We start from the raw sequence: 26,434 nt of genomic DNA on the forward strand, positions 1-26,434 counted from the left end.
TTTGTTTTTCTGTATCCTGGTGATTATTGCAGGGTTGAACTTGTCAGATGATTCCTGACAGTAAAAATTTTACAGCACAGGTTTGTTATATCTCTGAGTTTAAACTTTTTATTTGTATGGAGGGTTTTAATTTGAAGATCCTCTTCCTACCTTTTGGTTCACAGTTTGTTGGTCACATGAGCAGCATACTGACAAAGCAGCCAGTAAAGTGACGTGATTCCATGAGTTGTAAAAAGGATGGTAAAAAGTGAGAACATTGGTGTTAATTTCACTGAGGAGAAGAATTCATCAAGAAGAAACATCTATTGAGCAACTGAGCTCAGGAAACAATTAAGGTACAGCAAATTGTTTTTGATTTATGAGTTCTCTTTCATATCTTTGGAAACTAGTTCAATGTTTGAGTAGATTTAAAGACACTTTAGAGGGTTTTCGTTATGTGATTTTGACTCAATGCAAGTTATTATACAAAAAACCCTTAAAATTCAGCCAAAAGTTTGATGTAATGTCTAAAATTAATGACTAGATCTTTCTGCACCATTAGTTTTCACTTGTTGCCATGGGTACATATTTTTAAATGGTTTTTGATACACACGCACACAAAATCACATAAGGGATACAATCATTTTATTGGGGTCAGGGAGCAATTACATTTAGCCAGTGTATTTTATGAAGTATTGACCAATTAGAATCGGACACTTAATACAGCACTTTAATCAGTTTGGGATGTTTCATGTTGAGAGGGCTGTTAAATCTGAACAAACCAAGACAGTGTGGGCAATATGATCCCTGTCTAATTACCAATTCTGTTTCTTCACTTATTACTTTATGTTCAATTGATTTCAACAAATAAACAGTAAAAAACAGTCTGAATGATACTTCTAGATGTTAGGAATGATTCTGAAATTTGACTATTGTCTCCAGGATGCGTTCTCTGGCTTCTCTTTGCCTGCTTGTGACAGTCTCTGTCACTCTGGCTTGGTCTCATGACCAGCTGCTTTCCCCTGAGATGGTGGACCACATCAACAAAGCTAACACCACCTGGAAGGTGGGTGCACTTTAATCCACATGTGTATATGTAAAGTTTATTTACTGCTCTCGTGGTGACTGTCTGTTCAAAGACTGTCCCTGATCTTAAACTCTCTCTTTGCTGCAGGCTGGGATGAACTTCCAGAATGCTGACATCAGCTATGTAAAAAGACTGTGTGGGACCATACTGAATGGACCCAAACTGCCACAGGTGTAAGTTTGAACACTGTGTATAGATTTATTGGAGTACTGTCTCTCACATGCACAAAACAGGTGACAGTCAGCTGGTTCATTTTTATAGTTGGACAATTTAATCACTTTTTAAAAGAGGCAGATTGTAAAAACTGCATGACAGACCTGTTAAACCAAGAATGTTAAGACTTCACCCTGTTCATCTGAGATAAGAAAAAGTTTTTTTGTTCTGTCAAGCATGAGTTGGCATTCTACAAGGACGGTAATTCACAAAAGGTCAATTCTGACAAGGGTGGCTGTAGGTTGAAAGATGATTGGAAAAATAAATATGTGGTAGAAAAAAGTGCACAAACAACAGGGATGACAAGCCTTAACAGAAAAAAACATGGGTATCACATCATAGCAAGTAGACTAATAGACGTTATGCAGCGCTCAGTAATTGTCCTCTTGTTCAGGTTTCATGATACTTCCAGCATCAGGCTCCCTGACAGCTTCGACCCACGCAAGCAGTGGCCAAATTGCCCCACAATCCAACAGATCAGAGACCAGGGAAACTGTGGCTCCTGCTGGGTAAGACATACCCAGGAAAGCATGCACCTACACAAAACACACTGTGGGCATATGTAGAGTCATGTTTAAGGTTCACAGTTGAAGGGAGGAGAAAACTCACTGTTTCTCTCCTGAAGCAGTTTTCCTGTGTTTGATTACCCATAGGCCTTTGGTGCAGCTGAGGCGATATCAGACAGATTGTGCATCCTTAGTGAGGCTAAAGTCTCTGTGGAAATCTCTGCTGAGGATCTCCTGTCTTGCTGTGACTCTTGTGGCATGGGGTGAGCACTTTTGTATCTAAGTCAGTGTTCAACAGGAATTCTATGAAGACATACTTGAGCTTTGATTTTCTTGTGAACACAGGTGTTACGGTGGTTATCCTTTTGCTGCATGGGAATTCTGGGCAAAGAATGGACTTGTAACTGGAGGCCTGTATGACTCCAAAGTTGGTGAGTATGAACTGAAATGGGTTATTTATTTATTTATTTATTATTTTTTTAAGGTAACAAACCAGTTTTCTTAGTCTACACCAATGTTACTTGTGTGTTTGACAGGCTGCAGACCTTACAGCATTCCTCCCTGTGAGCATCATGTAAACGGGACTCGTCCTCCATGTCAGGGTGAACAAGACACCCCAAAGTGTGTGGAGCAGTGCATCGATGGATATCCTCTCTCTTATCCAAAGGACAAATATTTTGGTACAGATCTTCTTCGACTTTTTTTGTCCTGACATGTTGAGTCTGTTTATCTTTGTAGTGACTGTCACATCTGCCTCCCTTTGTCTCCTTCTGCAGGCAAACGCACGTACAACATCCCATCCGACCAGGAGCAGATCATGGCTGAGCTGTACAAGTACGGCCCTGTGGAGGCTGCTTTCAATGTATATGCAGACTTTTTGCTTTACAAGACAGGTGAGGGTGGTTTTCCACATGCTGAGACTGAATTTGTGTCTGGTCTGATGAAAAAATGATCACCAGACTAGAGAACGTCCTATTCTATGCATTGTTAAACTTGTTGCTACTGTGCTGCAGGTGTGTACCAGCATGTGACAGGAGACATGTTGGGCGGTCATGCCATTAAGATCCTCGGCTGGGGAGAGGAGGAAGGGACGCCCTACTGGCTGGCTGCAAACTCCTGGAACAGCGACTGGGGAGACAAAGGTATGACAGCAACAAGAGTCTTGTCACATTCTTTTTCATAAAAAAACAACTGGATACGTTTCAGCCTTAAGTCATCTGTATGTGTTTTCTCATTTTAGGCTTCTTCAAGATTAAACGTGGGAATGATGAGTGTGGAATTGAGACTGAAATGGTTGCTGGGATCCCAGCTGTCTAGAGTGAGATGCAGAAGATTTACAGAAAGATTATGTCATACAATCTTGAGTACTGTATTAAAATACAGATATTAGCAGGTTTTATTTGATCAACAGGAACACTTTGCATCATGTCATTACAAAAAAATAGAGGGTCATTTGTACTCAATTATCTTTAATAAATTACAAGTTTGATCCCTGTTTTGGTTTTATGGTAATCATTTATTTTTCTGAAATTAGTTTGCTAATAATATTATTTTTGTTAAACTGTTATTTCATTCAGAGGGGCTTTTGATTAATCATTTTGAGTTCCTGTCAAACTACCATATCTCTATTACCCCAAGAGAATTTTATATTGTAATTGATGCAATTCCCAAAGGTTTAATAATGTTGTTTTAAAATTCTAACGAACTTTGTGAGTCACCTTGCTCTTTCTCATTAAATGAGACACTGACAAGCAAAATGTGTTTCTTTTTGTTTTAATTTCTTTATTGAAGAGTGCAAATTTATAAAAAGATATATTTCAATCTTCTTAATATTGCAATACACATCAATGTTCCAACATAGTGAAGAAGATATAAAAAAGAAATATTGGTATTCCCACTCCTCATTGTTTTTTCTTATTTATTCATTTTTCCCCAGGTCAACACCCCCCCATGAACCATGTAGGAGTCACACTTCTACTTAAAAATAAATAAGTAAAATAAATAAATTCAAAACAAATTGAATTTAAAAATAAATAAAAAATAAACAAATAAATAGATAAAAGGAAAGGAAAAAATAAATAAATAAGTAAAAAAATAAAAATTGGAGGAGTAACAAAAGAGAGTGCTAGTTTTTGTTCAGTCTGTTGGTTAAGTCTTTAGTGAGTTGAAATATGTCAGGAAAGGTTGCCATTTTTCAAAAAACATATCTGAATTTCCCTTCAGCTCCTCTCTTATCTTCTCTAGCTTCAGGAAAAATATTATATCTTGAAGCCACTGAGAGATCAATGGGACCTTTTTAGACTTCCAATGCAACAAAAGTCTTTGTCTTGCTAACAATGACGTAAAGGCTAAAACTGTCAGCTGGTGAGAGGTAAATTGGTTACGTTCTTGAGGTGTACCAAATATTGCTATAAAGGGACAGTTTTTAATGTGCATGCCTAATACTTTGGACATAGCAAAATGTGTTTATTACCTAGCCCTTTAACAAAGAACAAGAGTATAAGTTATTTGTTCCAAAAACACATTTCCATAGTTCCATATGTGATTTACTATTGGAAAAGATTAATCCCAAATATCCAGTAGGATAAAGTTTGGACCTGGTCCTCCAGAAACCTAATTACAAACTTTGTGATGCCTGTTTTGTATTGATTCACTGATATTATCCCACAGAACAGTATTCACAACGAATGAAAAAAGACATTGATGTTACCTGCACTTTTTGTGGACTTTGTGGACTGTTTTGGTGTTCCACTGTTGCTTTTGGGAATTTTTTTGTCATGTATATTCTATGTACAGTTCTAAAAAACTTCAACTTCTCATACAAAGATGTGCTTTTTTGGTTTTTATGATTTCTGTAGCTCAGATATAAAACAATCTTCTCCTCATTTTGGCTCAAATTCATATTCTTAAAAAAATAAATGTGCATACAGAAGACCAGTCTTTGAACCTTACTTCAATGAACTGAGGCAGTACAAGGAAACCATCAAGCCCTCTGAGAATCCCAAAGTCCTGAAGACTTTTCAATACTGTACTTACGTTAATTGTATATTCAGATGATCCTTCTGTTTTTACCCTACACTTTGTTTTTACTTGTACCAACCCCTGGTATGTTTATATGTCTGTAACGTGCAGAATTGTCTGTGTTTTAAAAAAAGCTTAAAAAACTACTCTAAAGAAATATATATTACAGTTCTGCAAAATTGTACATATTTTTCTACTTTCTCGTCTCAATTGACAAAATATTTGTTTCGCAAAACTAAACTTGATCTCAGTATAGATTGCAAATCTGTTTTTATTAGTCGAACATGTTGTAAAAGACACGATATCACCATGTTTAATGTAAAGTAAAGGAAGGGGCAGGCCTAGTTTTAAATGGCAAAGGTTGAATTAATTCCCGTCTACCTGTGGAGGGCAGTAATACACCTAGATGCGTCTGAATTGCAGGGAATTCACAAGAGTCAAGAAGAAGAACTGCGCATGCGTAGTAGTTACTTGTCCCCTGTTGTAGTCCTTCCGCAGTGAGGCCAAGAGGGCGGACTTTGGCACCTGTAGGACGGTTTTACCTTACTCAAACGTACGATCTGTTGTCATCATCCGACACCCAGAAAGCGCCTCCTCCTGGAGATAACACCGAAAAGGAAGCCTACGAGTGGTTACCGGCTTTCTGTCTCCACCGCAAGATCCCATGGGGCGTCTTGAAGCGGAGGAGTCCCGGTGAAACAGCTCTTACGTTAGCTGCTGGTGATGAAGGCAGGTTGTCGGACAAAAACTAACGTCTGTCTGTCAGTGGTCTGTACTGTTGTGCCGGTTAATGAGCTAGATTGTGTATTCTCTTGTATGCTCTGTGCTGTAGCTACATACCGATAGATAATAGCCATGTTTTTGTCACATTTGGAGTTATGGAGAACATATTGGGAGTCTGTTTCCAGACCTTACACGGTGTTCATCTGCTCCCTCACGGCCGCACTGTACTATCTGTGGGGCCGCAAGTGTCAGGTCAGTCACAGCGGTCAAGGCCAGTACCTGCTCTATACTCACTATTTGTGCCTGGGAGTTATCTTTTCATTTGATGTTAGTTATTTTAATTGTAGCCATCTCCTTTACGCTTTTTTTTGCAATGTGGTCGAAGGTACTTTGCAATAATTCTACACGACTTGATCATTTAAGTGTCTCTTGAACTTATTTTTCTTCTGCTGCAGTTTTATTTATTTTAATCATTTTTGTTGTTGATTTTTCCTCTTTATTCACCTATTCACGTGTAAGATATTTGCATTTTTCCATTTTTTTTACTTAAGCGTCATACAGCTTGATGCCTCTAACATGACAACTTTGCATGAGCTCTTTTTCTGTTACACACCATCAAAATCCAACTTGGGCGGCATGGTTTGTGACCTTGTGATTTAACAAAAAAAATTATAGCACATCGATGCATACTCAAAAGTTTTTCATAGACACTTGATTGTGACATTTGTTATTCAGTAAAGAAAACAAAAGATGAGAAATGCAGCTGGGTGTTGATAAAAAAACATCAAAAGAGAGACATGGCGTCAAATAAAAAAAATACTCAAGAAAAAATCAAGAAAAACACAGAATGTTGTCTTCTGTGAGAAGCAAAACCCAGCATATATTTGACATTTGCAGCTTGATAAATGACTTAAAGTTTTGATGTATATCTTTTCAATGAACTACTAACTTCAACAACAAACAATCAAAATGAATGTGTATATCATGCATTAATCATGATTTTCCCCTCAATACAACATATAACAATACACTACTACTGGCCTTTGTACCTCTTCACAAACACACCTGTCTCTACAAACAACCCAGTGTCTGCTCCTCTTCCTCACCCATCCGGTTTGCATGCATTCTTCAACCTATCATCAGGAGCTGCTGCGTCTTGATAACTCTTTTTTTCGATCTCTTTTCCTCTCAGACACCAGCTCTAGTTTCCAGCAAGGCTTTCAGTGCATTCCTCCACAGGCACTGTCCTGTGGTGAATGAGCGCTTCAGTCCCACTCCGTGGTGCTGGGGGGGCCGACTCCAAACTCTGGTCTGTGCCCTCCTCAAGTCCAGACCCCCTGTCACATATCGCAAGTATGATGATCTCCTGATCCTAAACCAATAGACTTGTGAATCTTCATTTAAATGCTCATTTTTTAACTCATTGTCATCTCTTTGCCCTACAGTGAGCTGATCCGTACTGCCGATGGGGGTCAGATCTCTCTGGACTGGGTGGACAATCAGGACAGTGTGACCTATCCAGAGACCACTATCCGTCCCACAGTGCTAATCCTCCCAGGCCTGACAGGAAACAGCCAGCAGTCCTACGTGCTCCATGCCATCAGCCAGGCCTCTCGCCGAGGCTACAGGTTAGGGCTGAACAATTAATCAAATTTAAACTGACATTGCAATGTCAAAGAATGCAATTTTCAAATCACAAAGGCTGTAATTAAAAAAAAAAGTTTCATGTACACAGACCTAGAGGGAATATAGTAACTTGTACTTGTTCTCCCTTAAAACCAGCAAAAGTCAAAATGCTGTTTTTTTCTGGCAAAAAACCCCCTGTGAGCTTACAAAGATCCATCCAGTAGATCATAGAGCCATACTCTTTGATCGCTTTATTCTGTATGGTTTGTTACTTTTACTGACAGCTGGAGGTCAGTAAAATTTCACAGTGTTCCTTTTTCTTTTTCAATTAAGAAATGCAAAAAAGACTTGTTTAAACACTAACAGTATCTTTTGTTGGTTAGTCGTACTATAGAATGACTTAAAACTTGTGTTAAGTGAACAATGCAGAGGATAAACGTGCCCCCCCAAAAATTGTTTGCTAAATCACAATTGCAATATTGGTCTAAAAAAATCGCAATTAGATTATTTTCCAAAATCATTCAGCACTACTACAGGTCAGTTTCTCCCGTCTTAAGTGATGCTCAGTCTGTGTATCACATCCACAAGAGAATGTAAAAACCCCAAACATTTCTTACTGAAATACTTAATCCTACACAAGTAACCGTTTTTTGTGTAAAAAAAAAACAGGAGGCATTAGTTACATGGCTAAGAAGATGTTACTGTAAATTCTGAGATTTAAATGAATGAGTTGGTGCTGCTCATGTTCATTTTTATCGGCATTATTTTTTCCAGGTGTGTGGTCTTCAACAACAGGGGCGTAGGAGGAGAAGAATTATTAGTAAGTAAAAATCATCAATTGTTGTCATCTTGAATGTCATTTATGGTCTGCCATGTACAAAGCGTCTTGCTCTTGGGCTTGTAAACTGCAAGCTGACCCCTGAATGTTGCTCCTGTTTAAACCTGTTCTCAGACTTGATTGATTAAAGTAGTTTCTCTTTTTAAAAGTGACACTGCTTTAGATGATCGTAGAGTATTCTCCTGTTACTAGATGATTAGCGGTCAGTGAAAACAAGTCAAAGAAATTTCCATCTTAGATATTTTTTTAATTCTAAGTAATAAGCTTATCTTATATTTATTTTTTAGATCAGTTAAGAAAAAAAAAGTTTCCGTATTTATTCAGAGCCAATATGTCTGATTGCTACTGGCCAGTCTGCAGTCTACAATTTTTTCATTAGTCTTGTGCTACAGATGCTGTTTTCCAAAATCTAAAAGATCAACAATGAACTCAACAAGTATGATCAAGTCTATCTAAAACCTGTTCAACCTTGTTTTTTGGTGTCGTAGAGCTTAACTATCACCAGAAAACTCATAAAGCTACCACTAAGACACTGTTGAACAAAATGATCCTTTTGCAGAATGAATGCACAGAGTACACTGTTTTCCTATTGGAATAGGGGTTCCCAAACTTTTCAGGCCACAATCACTAAAATAATGTTGTCAGGGACCAGCGACCCCCTGCTGTGGGAATACACTAATGTGCCAATTCTAAAAGTCTCAAGATACTGAATTTAGCTGATCTGTTGAAAATTAGACTACCTATGTGCACATATGACTGTTTTTCTGCTGCCACCAATACCATGGTTATTCTGGCTTAGTCACCTCGAGGGCCCTGCAGCAAAAAGTGAAATTTGGAAAACAAATCTGTAGGATAGCTTTACGTAAAAAAATTAACCCCTGTTTTGTTTATGATTTTAAAATAACAGATTAAATCTGCAATTGTAAGTAGTTAGGTGTCATGTGTCCCGTGTCCTGAGTACTAAATGTGTAGTAATCCACAACTGCAAATAGTCCCCTAGCAAATGCGCTCATAACTCCTATTTGATTAATTCTTGCAAAAATTATGACGCTTGTTTTTTCACATTTTTTTTTACCTTTCAAACCATTTTTTATATTGTTATGATTTAATGGATCTAATGGGCTTCTAAGTGCACTTGAACAACATCGAGAACCAATCTAACATACCAAGAACCAAGAACAATGTCTAACATAGAAAAGCTACATCTCACATTTTTTTTTCTCTGCTTGCTTCAGACGCCTGTCACCTACTGCGCAGCAAATACCTCTGATCTTGAACGCGTAGTGCAGCATGTCAAAGGACTTTACCCACATGCCCCTGTGCTTGGTGCTGGTGTGTCTTTAGGAGGGTGAGTTGGTGAAGGGTGATGTGGTTTCCAGCTGCTCGTATTCTTTCAAAGGAACTGTCATCAAAAGCTAACTTCATGCTCAATTCTGTTTTTATCTTTTTTCTCCCCCTCTCTGCCTTTCTAGTAGCTGCTATGTTTTAAGTCATCTGTGTTTTAATTTTTTTCCCGCCTCCTGTCATCCTCTGTAGCATGTTGTTGTTGAACTACCTTGGTCGTAAGCGTTCAGACTCAGGGATGGTGGCAGGTCTAACCATCTCTGTCCCCTGGGATGCTCACAAGTCCTCTGCTTCAATGGAGGAACCACTCAACTGGCTGCTCTTTAACAAATACCTCACAAATGGTCTGTGTCGTGCTGTTACCAGGTCAGAGGACTTGCAGTTTCATACATTCCTTTATGTAGTTTTAACATTTTAAGGTTACTAAAAGAATTTTCTTACAGGCACAGGAAGATGCTGGAGAAAGTTGTGGATGTTGACTTCGTCTTGAAGGTATTCACGTCTCTTTGTGTTTCTTTTCTACTTTTGCGACTGCCTCTTTTCTAACTTTGGTTATCTTCAACTTTCTCATTTAGGCACGGACAATCCGAGAGTTTGATGAACGCTTCACCTCTTTGCTGTTTGGTTATAAATCTTGTTCTGACTATTACTATGACGCCAGTCCTGACAAAAAGCTCCCAAATACAGCTGTACCCATCTTGTGTCTGAATGCTGCTGACGACCCTTTCTCTCCCCAGAATGGTGAGTATACAACAAGGGAAGATGAGCACAAAACAACAACTTTTAAATCAGTGTTAAGATAAAGTGCCCATTTTCTCTTTGATGTTATCTTTTGTTCCTGTCAATGTATTTTTTTTTATTTTTGTTAATGGATGCCACAAAATGAACTCTCTCTGTCTGCCCACACAGCCTTCCCATTGTCCATCGTCCAGGGTCTGCCAAATGTCGCTCTGTTGCTGACGGCCCACGGAGGACACATCGCCTTCCTGCAGGGCTTGTTCCCTCGTGGTGAGAGCTACATGGAGCGTGTTTTTGGCCAATTTGTCCAAGCAGTCTTTGAACACCCCAAGGACATCATTAAAGCGTGTGGCCTCAAGGAGGAGACGCTGAGCTGATTGTCTCTCACCTTATCACTGTGTCTCTACCCTGAACTCCGAGCGAATACCCGAATGACTGCTTACGTAGAATGCAGAGAAGAAGAAATCACTAGCATCCTGACAGCCAAACGCAACAAAACCAATGCATTGCTCAGCTTTGCATGCCGCTATCCTACCACAGAAAAGTTTGCACAGGGAATGACCTACTGTATTGCACAATCCTACAGCCTCACTGCAGCCAGCTAATCTACCTCATCACCCTCTCAGGTTGTCTTCTGGTGAGCAATCAATGAGGGTTTGAATAAGTGAAGAACTTGAGATTTTACAGTGTATTAATATGTGAATGTTTATTACTGTATCTACTAAAAAAAACACTTGTTTTTAAATTATTTATGAAAATTGTAGATAATCGTAAATTGCTTAAACCATGCCCTTCTCCTGTATGCCATCCTTACTTCACATAGAACAGTTGCAAAACAAAACACACAATGATTCCCTGCTTGAAAATGGGTGCTTTGATTATTTACTTTTTGTTTATAATTTAAGTTATAAATGATCTGATTGTGACCATTATGACTGAGGATTTACCGTCCGTAACACCTCATTTGCCTCTTTTGTTCTGCTCAACTCAAGTTCTGTGATGTGCTACAAGCCTTAAAAGGTTGCTTTCACCCTGGTTGAAGCCTTGCATGCATACTTGACAGACAAATCCTGTGAACAGTCCAAGGTATCCCTGCTGAAATTGTAGATGTTAAAGCTGTCAATTTTGCTCCTAAAGCTCACACATTGCACAAAAATGTATATATAAAAAAAAACCTATGATGTAGTAACGTTGATTTGTCATCATCTCTCCCTTTTATATATATATAAAAAAGAAGAAGCCAGCTAAATTTTGAAGAATTATTTGCTAATATGCGCTTTTTGAAGTATTCTGGCTGCAATATGAATGACACAAAATATCAGAAAAGTACATCTAAACTGAGTTTGCAGTTAAATCTTAGCATGGTGCTTGGGTACATTTTCCTCTTATTGGTTATTTAAATGACAAAATGCTCCAAATGTTAGTGTGCTTTATTTGCCTTATTTTATTAACATCAATGCACATTGTCTGAATCATGTCCACTTGAAGTTTTGACATGTTGTGTTTGATGTCTGTGGGGAATTTGCCTTGAATTTAAAGAGGCGGTGTTGTGCTTTTCAATATTCCTGTACAGTTTCAAGTATGGCAAGTGATCTTCATGAGATGTTGAGACTTGCTCAAATGATGAGGTCAGTACAACAGTGTCTTCTAGCTTGTTCATGACATGTCAAAGGGACGGGGCCCTCAAACGCCGAGGCCTGTAATTAGCTGGCCAATCATAGAGAAGGGGGTTTGTGGAGCAGGGTGCCTAAAAGAGACATCAGCTAAAAGGAAGTGTTTCAGAGAGAGGCTGCAATAAGGGTTTTCTGGAGAAAAAAAAAACAGGGATATTTTTAAAACTGTAAATCATCTTGAGCAACTAGAGATGTCCCAGAGGGACAGTATAAAGCCAGCACCATACCCCCTCTTTAAGCATTGATTTTTTGTTTTTATGTAAAAGCAAGATCAGGATGTGAAAGCAAGTAGTGTTTAAAATGAACTGAGAAGATTCTAAAGGTTATAAAATTTACCACTGTATGTACTGATGATGATAAAAAAACACATTTTCACCTTAAACACGGTATTAGTCATCTTATACCAGAAGCTACAGTGATTTAAATTTTCAAGCTACTTTTCTGCATAAGTTCCCCTGCTGTTTGTTTGTACTGAACATTTATTTTGACATTTCATTTATACCTCCATTTAGCTTTTACCAATGATGATGTATTTTGTATTTACCACCTTTAAAAATGGGCATTATAATTTATCTGTTTTGGTTTTACTTGTTAAATGATGCTTGAAATTAAAGAATGATAACACAAACCTTCATGTCAGTTTGGGATTTTTGCACCTTAAAACTGCCAAAGCAGGACATGTACAAGATTTCTGCACCACACAAAATTTATAATCAGAAGATACAGCCAACAGCAATGCAAGCCAGGATTTGTTTTGGAATATGTCATGCTGCTAAACTTTTTTAAAATGGAAAAATCTTGCAACATGCACACAGCACAACACTGACTTTGCTTTGACCGTAGTGCAGCAATCTGAGTCGTTAAAACTCTGATCTGTGGGGTCATCTATGTTGTTGATTAACCAGCAGAGAATCAATAATTAACTGTGAAAAATAAAGGCCTCCACACTCTGCCTCAGTGTTAACCATTCAGCCTTATTTAGATTCATTTAATGATGCTGCAGCCTGGAAAATACCCAGTGGTATGTGGAAACACTGAAACCGTATCAAAGTAGACGCTTTGCATTACTTTCAGGTCCAGGTGCTGAATTGTTCTTATTTTCTTTAACTTTGACAAGTCCTTTAACTCAGACTACCAGTTATGTTAATACAACTTTCTGAGAGGAGGCACTTAGCTGGCTCATGGTACAAAATAACACAAAAATATCAAGGCAGCACATTCACCAAATTCGCATGGTGTCTATGTTGTTCTGAGCTAAACAGACCATCTTCATAAAGGTTATATGTCTTTCTTAGAGCCTAAAACATGCCAAAAGGGAGGTGTCAGACGATAAGCAGCATGTTTCAAGTTTCGAGTAATTCTTTTGACTGTTCAAAGACAGCACGATTTTTTATTATTTATTTATTTATTTATTTATTTATTTATTTATTTATTTATTAATTTGGGGGTGAGGTTAAGAAACAAAACATTTGAACTACTGAGCATTGAGTATGCTCAATTGTCAAACAGGGGGACACCGTAGGCTACTGGAGCATTAAGTTAAAACTACTTTAACCTTGTAAGCTATCACTAAATAACATTAGCATTAAAACGTTTCCCTGTTAGCATGGGAAATGTGCCACTACCACTTCAAAGTGTGAACATGTAGATATATAATATAACAATTAGCTCAAAGTGAACTAGCACACTGTGAGACTCATCAACGGTATGTATGTATGTTTGCTAGATAGCAGTTTAATGCTAGCATTAGCTGTGCCAGGCTAAAGGACGGTAATGTATGTTATTTTTATTGAATGTTCAACATGGCATGATAAACATAGCTCTTTTTCTGTCTGTAGCTGAAAAATCTGTAAAATAATGATATGTTTATCTCAGGCTCTAGAATACAGCAGTCACTTTTATTTTAGGCGGAGAAGCAGAAAACTCATGACATTACTATTTGTGTACCTTTGTTTTACATAGGTAGCCTTCTTTTTTTGAGCAAAGAAAGCAGTAAATTATGCTGCTATTTCAACATGTGATACTGTTACATTCTTATATCATTAGATTAATAGATTAATGCATTTTTCAATGTTGCTTGTGTGTGCCTCAGATTATCCTCATATCCTCTTTTAGTGGAAATTTTAACAATGACTTTCAAGTTTTTGACAACATGCTTTAGCTGGTTGTCTATCATTTTGTCAGCAGAGAATTATTAATCACAGCAGATTGTTTATGAGCAAAAATCACACTGGGGTTTTGAGAACAATAATCAGGAAATCAGTATTCCTTGTAAAAAGAAAAAACAAAATCTTCATGTGATTTCACACTCTAACTTTCCTTTCGGCTCATCATCCTCCCACTTCTTGAGCCTGTACTCCCCTACCTGGTGTGATGGGAGGAGCCTCAGGTTATGGGTCTGGTTAATGATTCAGCACTAGGGCTGCTGAGATTGACAGATAGAGAAAAGAGAGGAAAGATTGAGAGAGATAGCTGGAGGGAAGTAAAAATAGTAAACGCTAAAGGGCAGACATGGCTGTGTTGGGCTGAAAAGTGTGCAATACTAGAAGTAGAAAAAGAAGTAATGCCTACGTGCTTGCACTCGCTCAGGTGTGTAGAGTCTGTAGACAGTCTCAGGGTCTGGCAGAAACAGAAAATACTTCTCTGTAGCTGAGTGAGGATCTTGTAAACAGTTTGGGTGATTTTTTTTGTCTCTTTTCTCCCACATTGCCTTTATTGGCTGGACCATTACCTACGTTTCTTGAGAACACTGCCTGCAGGTGAGTGTGGCTTTTTTGTCAGTGACATGCCAGTGTGTGTTTCAGCACTGTACGTAATTTTAGACGGCTTCAAGACATCTGTGCTGTCAAGTCTGTGCTCTTAATCTATAATTCATCACATGGTTCCTTGTGTTTGAAGTTTTTATTTTTGCTTTACAGGCTCTAAAACAGTTAATTACTCCTTTTTATGGCTTTATTTTCTAACATTCTAGTTTGGTTATCTATAAAAACATATGACATGCATGTGTCAAAAAACCCAATGTCCAATCAAAGAAAGCCTTCAAATGAACCAATCAGTCTAGACTCATATTCCCTACAGGTTTCTGTTACAGTGCATCTTTTGAGAATTTAGCTCCAGTTACACCTGGTCACGAATTAATAATGACTGAGTGTTCAGTTTGCTACCTGTGCCTGTACAATGATGATCTGTCTGTCAACGTGTACCTGCTGTGCAGCGAAATCACAAGACAAAACTGCCTCTCCCTCTTCCAGTAGCCTCTGGTAATGTAACACCTTCTGTACAGTCTGAAACACACTTGAAGTATCTTTTGCAGACATTGCATCATATAAAGAATGATGAAACATCCAAAACACAGACACACACATTCAGCAGGATGCAGCTACTTAGTGGCTCATTATTTTAATCCCAATCCACTCCCACAGTTTACCAGAAGGCACTAAAGATTATTATTCCCATCAGCCCAAATTGTCTTAATTTGTTACTGTAAGCTCTGACGAAGTTTAAACATCATGCATCACTTTGGATGTGACAGGTGGTTTAACTTCCTCGTATGGTGCAACAGTTTTATATTTGCCAATATGCTCCTTGTAAAATTTAATCAAGTTTTGTATTTGGGACACTTATCTATTGACTTCTGGCTCAGCAGCTGCACTGATATCACATTTATCACATTTGATGGTGAATCATTGGTGTTATTAATGACAGTTGACAATCTTATCAAAATTCATGTTAGTACAATCTCCTCCACAGACGCAAAGAAACAAACCCCCTTTTGATCGAGGACTTAATTCTGTATTTGGCACTGGGTCTGTCGCTGTGACTTTATGATCCACTTTAACGTCAGGTCTAATCTCACAAGTGTCCAATGTTCAGGGTGAGGCCGCTGATTGAGGTCACGTGATGAGCAAACAGCTTGTCCACCTGAGGATTTACAGCAGAATTGTGTGTTCAGGATATTACGACCAGTTACTTTGTCTTGGTATTGATTGTACTGTTTGGCTTGTCAATACATGGCTTTACATTAGCCAAGTTAGAATGGTGAAGAGGCTTTGTCTTATTGACTTCAGTAAACAGTCATTAGACTCAGTCTTTGGCTAACCTAACTTGTGCTAATTTGTCAGCTTTGTAGCTGTGCTAGCTCTACTTTTGAACTTTAAGGCTGGTTTGTCAAACTCAATTTATATATAGAATATATGATATATATATATATATATATAGTATAGCAGTATAGTAGTATTGTGACTGTCTCTCTCAACTCACCATATTTTAAGTGTTACTCTGGGATGGAACAAGTTGGGTCTTATCACAAGGTTTAGGGCAGAAATTACCCCTACAGCAGTGTTTTTGTGCAGCAGAAGCCCAGAGCGCACGCACCAAACACCCCCTCCCTGCTCCTCTGCTGGTTTCCTCTGCACTCAGACGGGGCCATATTTTACTTGACCAAAAACACAAGTAAACAGACTCCCACTGAAAAAATCTGATATCGGTCTGCATTCACGCTTTATTTAGAGAATTTTCAGCGCGTTACTTTCACACAAAAACACCGCTAAATAAGGCTCTAGTTCTCATCGTGTCTCTTCCTCCTGGCAGACTGCCTGCGTTTGTTTATATCTGGCACGCCGTGCGCGGTGACTGATACACTAAGCGGCGAGCGCCTTTAAGTTCCATGGCGTTGCCCCTCAATCATTAGAAAATGTTTTGGTATTTTTTTATCTTATTATTATTATTTTTTTTATCAATTACTGGAAATTCCAGGCAACCCCATTTGAATTCCAGGCGACCCAAAGGTTGAAAAAGACTGGCCTAATTTGATCTCAAGTGGGCCAAAATCATAGCATAACTACCCATAAATAACAACAAAACTAAGTTTTTCCGCTTGGTTTAAGTGCAAAGAAATGCAAATATATTGTAATCATCTTTATATTCAATGAACTGTCCTCCTACAAAACATTTTATGAACAGCCTGGGGTTCCTTAAGAAAAAGTGCAATTTCAACACGACTTAGCTTCTATTTATCAATTGCACATGTGCTTTATCACTGATCACAGTGATTGTACAAAGGCACAAAAATGGTGTAAAATAAAGAATCGCTCTTATAAATCAAATCGACTTATAAAGATCTACATACTATTTAACTCTATTTTCCACATGTGTGTAGATATTCTGAACTCATAAATAGACTGCTACCTTACAAACTGAAGAAGGAATTATTCTAAACATTTAACAAACAAAGCTATGCTGTCCCCTGCGTTGGAAATGTAAAACATTATACATCAGCCACAGTATTCCTTGTCAGGCTAATGTTGGGAAAAGTTGGTTGCTTCTCAGGAAACAAGGCAAGCTGTTGTATTCTTCACTGTGTTGAGTTTCATAGTGGCTCTAAGTATGCTATTCCTTGAGCACCTAAACTTGCTGCATACACACCAATCACACAGGTTTCACATTAATTTCTTAATTCACCCCACAGGCCGTATTAGAACCCCTGACTGGCTGTTTTTGACCTGCTGGTTGTATGTTTGACACCCCTGCTTTAAGGCTTTTATGCTGCAGTTTTTTTTTGTTGTTGTTGTTGTTGTTGTTTTCTTACTCCCATAAATTAATATCAAAACACTGACTTGGAAATGCACATGAGTACACTAACTGCAACAAAAGGAAGTTTTTGCTATTATCTTAGGAGGTTGCCATTATTAGCCATAGGTGCAGCTTTGTAGCTTTTTTTTAAGCTTACAGGGCGTGACAGCATTTAGAAGACACCCTGTTGACTGTCCATCATTAGTCTGCATAATTCAGCTGAGCTCCCGCTGTCTGCAGGTGGTGCACTGGAGCTTAGCACCTTTAAAGGCAAAGATAAATGCTGTTGAAATGTGATAACAGGGGCTGTGTATGTGTTAGATTCCACATTTATCATCTCATTATTGTTTTTTTTTTTAACTGACTGTAGCTGCAGCATATCAACACATCCCCAGTGATGCTTATTGACTCTGGTGTCAGCCAGCTGTTCATTTTTCTACCACATTTAGTTTGACATGTTTTTCTGTCTGGAACTGTAGCCATGGAGAAGCAAGTGGAGGAGCTGAAGAAGCAGCTGGAACAGCAATGTCAGATCAACCAGGAGCTGCAGAGGCAAAACAAAAACCTGGGTAAGTGCATCCATAACCTTGCAAACTTCACTGAGTAACTTCCCATCTTCACATCAGACCACACCAAACATCACAGTAAGTTGTGGTCAAGCTGGGTTAAGCAGATTAAACACCAGAATAAGAAAACTCTAATTCTTAACCTGTTCAGACCCATAGATGGTAAAATACATTGATGGAGGCTCTGTGATGTCACCCATTTGTTTCTAAAGCAGAGTTCTGAAGCATATTGCAGGCGTTTGCCATGCTGGAAATGCTGATTAAACCTTACTTCAGTTCATAGTACTTTCAAGTGTGAGAGACAGAGGCAGAGCTGAGGCAGGCCATTAGCCTCTTTGCTGACAGATACAGTGTGCCCTCCTGACAGTCAGCCAGGCACTTACATAGGATAAAGTGAATGCACTTTTCCCCCGTTATCCTTGTGTTTTTCAGAAATTAAAACATGTACCATGTCTGACTTGTTTTGTCTATGAAACATATTTTTTCTGCTTTTTTTTACCTCACAGAGGAGCGACTACAGGAGAAAGAGAAACTTTTACAAGACCTGCAAAGTCAATATCATGATCTTGGTAAGACTTTAAAAACTGGCGAGGATTACAGGACACACAGACACACACGCACACTCAAACACAAACATAAACACACAAATGACAAGAAGACCTCTGATTCAACATTCAACATTCAGCTGATACATGACAGCCATTTATAGTGGTTAGCTCTCACTTTCTCCTCTGTTTGTCTCAGGATTTCCTGCCCAGACCGGTAATGAGATTGAACCAGAGGTCAGGAAGAGCCGTGCAGCTGTCATTGCCTCCGAACCAATCCATGAGACCCTGGAGATTACACGCACCAGGGTGAAGAAAACTGCCAGGTTGGTAATCAGCACTGATGATGAGGACATACAGTATTATCATTCAAGTAAAACTGCATTATGCAGCATGTCCAATATGGCTTTTCAGCACAGTTTGGTACGGGTTGGATCAGTAAAACAGTGATCGGCCTGCAGTGCTGTAGCTCCACCTTTTAGATCGGTTTAGTCTGTCATCCCAACAAAAGGGTCCCAAAAAGTGGGACGATCCATCTCTGTTATTTGGGGATCTGTACCAGGATTAGTGGGTGGAAACACCACCAAAGGTTCGGTGGAAATAGATTCAGGTACTTCACATTGAAACTTTTCCTTCCCACCATCAGTGAGACAAACCTGATCGTCAAAGCCATCCAGAAGAATGACTTCCTGAGCAGACTGGATGAGGAGCAAACAGCCATGATGGTTGATCTCTTAGTGGTATCCAACTTCAAACCGGGGGAAGACGTCATCAAAGAGGGCTCTGAAGGAGACAGCATGTACATAGTAGCAGGTAGGAACATATATGAGTGTGTGTGGGTGTTTGATTTCATTTTTAGGAATTTGTATCAATTACTTTATTATTTTCTCATCCGTCCAACTTTTAGCCGGAGAACTGCGTGTCACACAAGCTGGCCGGGACCTTCGTACTCTAACCACTGGTGATGTTTTTGGAGAGTTAGCCATCCTCTACAACTGCAAACGAACAGCAACTGTCAAAGGTCAGACTGCCAGCCCTTCCTTTTGTGTTTTCTAATGGTAGGAAAACTCATGAGAGACATTTTATTCTTCTTTTCTGTTGCAGCAAACACGGTAGTGCGCCTATGGAGCATGGAGCGACAGACCTACAGGACAATCATAACCAACAAGTCCAAGAAGAAACGGGAGCAACTTATGGGCTTCCTGAAGACGTGAGTTTGTTGAGTATGCAGACATTAAAGAAAGAGTATGGTGCTTTTTTTTAAGGCTTTTTCATGTACCTCTGGTACCCCGTAGTATCATTACATCATTGGCAGATCAAAAGAATCTCCCTTTTTCTTTCTTTTTTATTAGTTCATCCTACAGGGCTATGTTAAACAAAGAAAAATTTCAAGTCAGAGCTATCCAATAGAGCTCATTTTCCTCCGTGGTCCCTGAGCAGGAAAATGTAAAAGAACAGTCAATACAGCTGATGAAAAAGTGATGATTTTAAACCGTTGAAGCTCCCAAGGAGCTCAATGTGAGCCACACTGATGTTTGAGAAAACCCATATATCAGCCTCTGGGTCAAATGTTTGTTTTAGCTGCTGTTTCTTTAAAAGTTCTGGCTCCACAAACTCCAACCCACTGACTGGCTAACCCTCTAGAGGCCTATTGGGGGCAAAGCTATGGGTAGACCTTGATGTTTGAGGCCCACCCCTCCAACATGTAATAAACCGGTTTGGAGATCCTTACTTGATGACCTCATCATTTTATGAAGTCTTTTGAAGATCTTGTGCTAATTTTAGACCATTTTGTTGAGTTTACAGATAGATTCAGGGATTTCTACGACATATGAATATGTAACGGTTTGAAAATTTGCATTAGTATTTTATATCAATGTTTAAGATATGGGAAACATAATACTCCTTCTTTAAAGATTTTGAAAGCTTTTAAACACAATTTCCTCATATGGTAGAGTTTTTGGCTGGATTTTATTTCACACGGTATTATGGCCAGCTGTGGACTCTATAACTATATTGTAGTCAACCGGTTCATCGTACAAAATATGATACAGCCAAAGAAATGAGTAGTACATAATGCATCAAGACAATCACAACAAACTCGACCAGTGACCAAAAATAACGATGTGCACATAATACTGCTGACCTAAGGACATGGTTGCCAATTCACTGCCAAGTCTGTGATAAGGCTAAAATTTAGTTATTGATGTTTGCCATTTGCTGTTTCAGGTCTCGTACTTTGAAGGACCTGAATGATGTCCAGCTGTCCAAAATCATTGACTCAATGGAGGAGGTATGTTAGCAGGCGTCCATTCAAGGACTTTGTTTTCTGACACACTAATGTCATCACCATGTTTTAGATGGACTTTTACAATCAGATCAGATCTCACTTTGTGTTTGACAAATTTTCACCAATGGTATTTTTTTGGTGATAGATAAAGGTCTACATTTTTTCAGATTTCAAGAAGTTTTACAAAAAGAGCAGGTCTAGATATAAAGCTAATAATCAGAGACTGGTTATGGTTGAGCAGGTGTGGAGCAGCAGGTTAGATAAAGATCGATGAGCCAGGGACAACTTTAAAACAAGGGATCCTGGGGTCTCCCAAGAACTAGTAACGTCACTGGGACATGTTGAGTTAAAGTTAGAGGCGGACAGATAGAGAAATAAGACAGTAGAAGACAGGAGAACTACAAGAGTATACAAGAGTGCATTGTGTTTTGTTTTGGAATCCTCACTCAGGTCAAATGTATTTTTTTTTATCAATAAATCACCATGTTTTTCTCCTCCAGGTGAAGTACCAGGACAAAGCTGTCATAGTCCGGGAAGGAGCAGAGGGAAACACTTTCTACATCATCCTCAAAGGAGAGGTAACATCCCCTAATATTGTGTCAACTCACTCATCTTTGAACCAGGGGGGTGCACATACACTGTCTCTATATATGTCCTCATGCGATTGTTCGCCCTCTCAGGTCTTGGTGACTAAGAACGTGAACGGGCATCAGAAGCAGATCCGACGGATGGGAAAAGGGGAGCATTTCGGGGAACAGGCCCTTATACGGTAACCATGGCAACACTTGCCTGAGGGCATTTGTGAAAGACTTTTGCAATGCTCACCGCTCTCTCCCAGCTGTTGTCTCTGATATTTGGGTTGAGAAACCTTCTGTAAATCCTCTGAATGAGACCCTGAGATTCAGGATTACCACATGAATTTATAAAGAAGCCAGGGGATATAGAAAAATGTGTCACTGCTGCAAATTTTAAGATTTGTGTCTATAAAGGAAGAAAAAGATTTAATTGAGTTAGTCAAGCCTGTAAGAGCGACTTCAAATCCAGCATCATTCAACAAGTGTTTTTTGTCTCTTTTGGAGAAAAATAGGTTCACAAATCAGTTAAATTATTTTTTTTCTTATACCAAAATTCTGACTGATTTCAAATTCCTCCTCTTACAGAGAAGTTTTGAGAACAGCCACCTGCACAGCTGATGGCCCTGTTACCTGCTTCACCATCGACAAGGAGTGAGTCTAACTTGACATTGAACTCTTAGTGTACAAAGGTCAGGCCCCACTGTGACCATCGTTTCGGCTTAAGATAATGACCTTTGAAAAGTTTATTTGTTGTATTTTTCTCTGTTACCATCACCATCTTTAAGCTTTGTTCACTGTTTGTTGTGTGCTTTTTTTAAACTCTACCCATTTTGACAAACTTTGCTTTTCCTCAGGGTGTTTGAGGAGACGATTCCTGTCGAGCACCTGGAGCTGTTCGATGAGTACGTACTGTAAAGCTCTTCACATTGTCTAACATTCATCCCTTATCTTTTGCCGAACATGTGATATTTGATATGTCTGTGGTGACTTTTCTAATCAAATCCTGACTCCTGTTTGTTTCTTTACTCTCAGCTCCAAAGTGCTGCAGGAGGCAAAACTTCAAGAGAAGCCGAGGTGAGACAATGAGACATGGGGAACGCATCCTGACGAAGATGTAATGCACACAAATGACTTTCTGAAAGTGTAAACTATTGATTAAAAGTTCTCCATCTGCCTGTGTGTCCCTGCCAGTCCCGTCTCTGCTCTGAGGTTTAAAGATCTGGTTCCTGTGTTGTACCAAGAAGGTCGCTATCAGGGAGATCCCGTCACACTTGGAGTTGGAGGGTTTGGTCGTGTTGAGCTGGTGAGTCACCCCCACTCATAAGTCTTTTTGTTTTAGATCATATCACAGTTTTATTTTTTTGTAAATTGAAAAATTATTTGAACCCTTGAAGTGTAAATGCCATAACTACGTCCAATGACACACAAGAGGTCTGTGAGCCTGCATGAAAAGTTAGGGAGGAGAGCTAAATTCAGTATTTTATTTTGTTGAACAAAGCAAAAAGCTTCCACGTTTCGTTCATTTTGCCCTTGACTTCCACACCAAATGTGTGACATCCTCCCTGTTAAAATCCAATGCTGAATATGTTGTATTTCAAGATATTAAATAAAAAATCATGCCTGACTTCAGTGAAAAATAACATTTCACTTTAACATGTTTTTTTTTTCAGTTTGATAACTGAGCGCTTGTAACTCAAGCCCAAGACAGAGATAATTAAAAAACACAGACACATAAAGAATAAACATAACAAAAAAGCAAAAAACAAAAACTACAGACTATCAGAGAAACAAAGGGAAACACAAGAAAACACAAGACAAATCTCATAAAGAATAAACACAAAGAAACACAAGATACACAAGAAAAAAACAAAACGGAACTTAAAATACAAACCAAAGACCGTAGCCTGACACACAGAGAAAGCAGCTGATTTCGTTTTGCTTTACTTTTAAGATGACCACAGTGAATCATGGGACATATTACGCCATGAAGCGTGTCAGCAAGAAGCACATTGTTGCCAAAAGACAAGAGGAGCACATGCTGTTTGAGAAGAAGATCCTCAAAGCCATCCAGTGTGACTTCATCGTCAGGTCAGCACACACAACCCTTTACACACGGTCCTTCACATACAGCACAGAAAACATACAGCTTCATCTGAGCATGCAACATTTAGCAGGTCTTTAATCCCTTTTCTTCTCTGTTTAGGCTTCATGCAGCTTTTAAAGACACACGATACATTTACATGGTCATGGAGTTCTGTGCTGGAGGAGAGATCTGGACCAAACTCAAAGAAGTGTGAGGAGCTGTGATGGACTCATGTTTGAGATTATAGAAGATAGGTACAGAACGTGGAATAACCACGTACCTGTTATTTTCAGAGGGCGTTTTCAGGAGCCCGTTGCTGTGTTCTGCGCTGCCTGCGTGGTGGAGGCCTACGCCTACCTCCATAAGAAGAACATCATGTACAGAGACCTGAAGCCTGAGAACCTGATGCTGGACGTAAAGGGCTATGTAAAACTGGTTCGTCTCTGTTTGTGCATGTGTGTCTTCTTCTGGACTATGGAAGGACATGGGGATGAGTTTCTGCTCTCTCACTCAATTGTTTCCTTTATTTTTTGCGTGTGTCTGTGCAGGTGGACTTTGGTTTTGCCAGGGAGCTTGTGCGTGGAGAGAAGACCTACTCATTTGTCGGCACTCCTGAATACATGGCCCCAGAGATCATCAAGAACCAGGGGCATGACTTTGCAGTGGACTTTTGGTCCCTCGGCATCTTGATCTATGAGCTACTGGTGGGAAGGTGACAAAATGTATTTGTGCTGTCATGTATAAATCCGTCAACATTTTATTTTTAATCTACAAAAGAAGAAGAAAAGGAAGCAATTTAATGAACTTAGCCTTGTAAATAAAATGGAGTGAGAAGAAACCATGAATGAAAAGATCCTCAGTGACAACCAGCAGGTGGCAGCAGGGAAATATGACTGACATCTGCAGAATCCTGTGATGTGTACCTTACAGCAACTGACTGCATCACTGTCTAAATAACTAAACATAATACAACCCCCCCTCCCCTTCTGAACCTGCCAGCCCTCCCTTCTCAAGTTCAGAGCCTCAGAAGATTTATGCCAAGATTTTGGACGGAGTGATCAACTATCCACCTTTTTTGAGTGAGGCTGCCAAGTCTATTATCAACAAGCTATCCAGGTGAGACTAAAACACTGAGAGTCCGTTATCTGATTAAAAAACACTACATTCTGCTTTAAAGCCAATTCAAAATCCAGCAGGTCAAGGCAGAATATTCTCTATACATGAATTCTGATGTCATCTTGTTTGCAGACCACGACCCGGTCAAAGGTTGGGCAACACCAAGAATGGAATCAAAGATGTTCGACACCACAGGTAGCTGCATCCCTGCCATTTTTCATGCGTTTATTTGGTTTTACTCACCTACCGGCTCTGTTTCTCCTTCGCAATGCAGAGCCACGCGGCCCAGCTAGTTACAGAGTTTACTCTCTCCAGTCAAGTGGGTGATGCCTCTTTAGCTAGTTGTCAACCACCAAATAATCCCAAAAAATAGAAAGAAGAAAACAAACAAACTGAAGATGAAGTGGCACAATAACTGCATGAAAAATCCTGTTGACACTTTTACTATAAGTTTTTATGAATTCTATTGATTCTTCATTGCAGCCCTACTTTGTATTGCCCTACTGTTGCCCTCTATAGTAGCTTTGCATGATTCACTCAGCATAAAAAAAAATAGAAAACCCTAATTTCAGCCTGTCTCTTTAAGGGCCTTGTCTCTTTAAGGGCTCCCCATTCCAAAACCCACTGTCTTCTGATTGGCCAGTGCTCCAGAGTCCTGTGGAGGGTGGAGCTATCATAGGCAGAAATTGGTGTTTGAGGCCGACCCCCCAGTGTCATAAACCAGTTATGAGATCCTTATGTGATGATCTCATCATTCCAGCATACCTTGTTTTGATCTCGTTCTGATCTTGTTCAGACCTTTAGAGCAGACAGAATACGGTATTTCAACAAAATGTGAATGTGTAATAGTAAAAATTCTACACGCTCTGTGTGGACATCCAGCATTGTTCCTTTATAGCTTTATTTAACATATGTGAAAGGATAACATATCCTCTTTAAAGATGTGAACAGGAAGTGTCGCCATCCTCTCAATCAAAACTCTGTTTCATCATTTTATTGTTTAGGTTCCCCTGCTGCTGCTTAAGCTTTAAGACATATCCTCTCTCTGTACACCTGAATTGACCCCCTGCTCCTCTTTCCCCTTCAGGTGGTTCAGCAACATGAACTGGCACAAGCTGAGGATGAGTCAGCTGGATGCGCCCACTGTCCGACTCATTCGAAAGGCAAGTATGAAAGTCTTTGTTTATTGCTGTGTGAAAATTGGGGAATGATTTATCAAAAACTTAAGAACACAGCTGCTTCACTTTTTGAAAGTAGTATGCACAACCATCACATCCATACGTCCATTACCAGACCCCTTTCTCTGTTTTCTGCTCTTCTCACTAGTTCATCTCTTGAGTTAGGTAATCTATCAACAGAGCATAAATATTGGGGTGAAGGTGTGATAGTGTAGGGGTTCTTCTTTTCATGTAATTATTTGCACCTTGAGCTTATGTCAGAGATGAATAGTTGCGTTCTCTTTCCTCAGGGCCCTTGCTACATCAACTTTGACCGTTTCCCTGTTGATCTGACTAAAGCAGAGGAGGAGTTCTCTGGTTGGGATCGTGACTTCTGATATTTGTGAGATAAAAGGACAAGAAGAATCCTTCTCATCAACCCATTTTGAAGCCAAACCTCAATATAAGCCAAAACACCATGCAGGCCACAGGATGGTTGTAAAATGGAATTTGTATTTCAAGTTGTCAAAATATATTTTATTTCATTTTTAATTTAAGTGTAACTATTGGGAATCACCATTTCCCATTGCTATGTCATAGCTCTATGGTTTCTGTACAGTGACAACCATGTATGGCTGAAAATATGAGGAGGTGGTGGGACAAGATGTTCAACAATTCTGTTTGCAAATTCAGCGCCGTGAGGTTTGGCGCCTGACGGCAAAGTGTTAACATCATACACATGAAACTCTTCAATGATTTGAAATTAAGATTTAACATCATTCT

At 39.2% G+C, this 26,434-nt stretch overlaps 1 protein-coding gene across 1 annotated transcript; it reads left to right on the plus strand.

Annotated features, from left to right (window-relative positions):
• The first annotated feature begins 922 nt into the window (after positions 1–922).
• prkg3 (protein kinase cGMP-dependent 3) lies at positions 923–26,148 on the plus strand. Its single transcript, XM_074685873.1, is given in 40 exon segments — positions 923–1,045; positions 1,154–1,239; positions 1,674–1,788; positions 1,933–2,048; positions 2,131–2,216; positions 2,322–2,465; positions 2,562–2,678; positions 2,799–2,927; positions 3,026–3,096; positions 5,391–5,499; positions 5,602–5,774; positions 6,722–6,882; positions 6,975–7,157; positions 7,930–7,975; positions 9,229–9,341; positions 9,530–9,703; positions 9,781–9,829; positions 9,913–10,078; positions 10,247–10,447; positions 17,799–17,888; positions 18,392–18,478; positions 18,646–18,760; positions 19,077–19,243; positions 19,338–19,451; positions 19,535–19,640; positions 20,660–20,723; positions 21,221–21,298; positions 21,401–21,489; positions 21,881–21,946; positions 22,150–22,197; positions 22,328–22,369; positions 22,487–22,598; positions 23,247–23,383; positions 23,499–23,588; positions 23,672–23,813; positions 23,927–24,090; positions 24,378–24,494; positions 24,627–24,689; positions 25,582–25,657; positions 25,963–26,148. Coding segments are annotated over 40 exon segments (4,416 nt in total). The 3' UTR covers positions 26,050–26,148.
• The last annotated feature ends 286 nt before the right edge of the window (positions 26,149–26,434 follow it).

Source organism: Halichoeres trimaculatus, unplaced genomic scaffold (genome assembly GCF_033239565.1).
Source record: "Halichoeres trimaculatus isolate MK-OKI-2021-1 unplaced genomic scaffold, fHalTri1.1 fHalTri1_scaffold_13, whole genome shotgun sequence".
Lineage (NCBI taxonomy): Eukaryota > Metazoa > Chordata > Actinopteri > Labriformes > Labridae > Halichoeres > Halichoeres trimaculatus.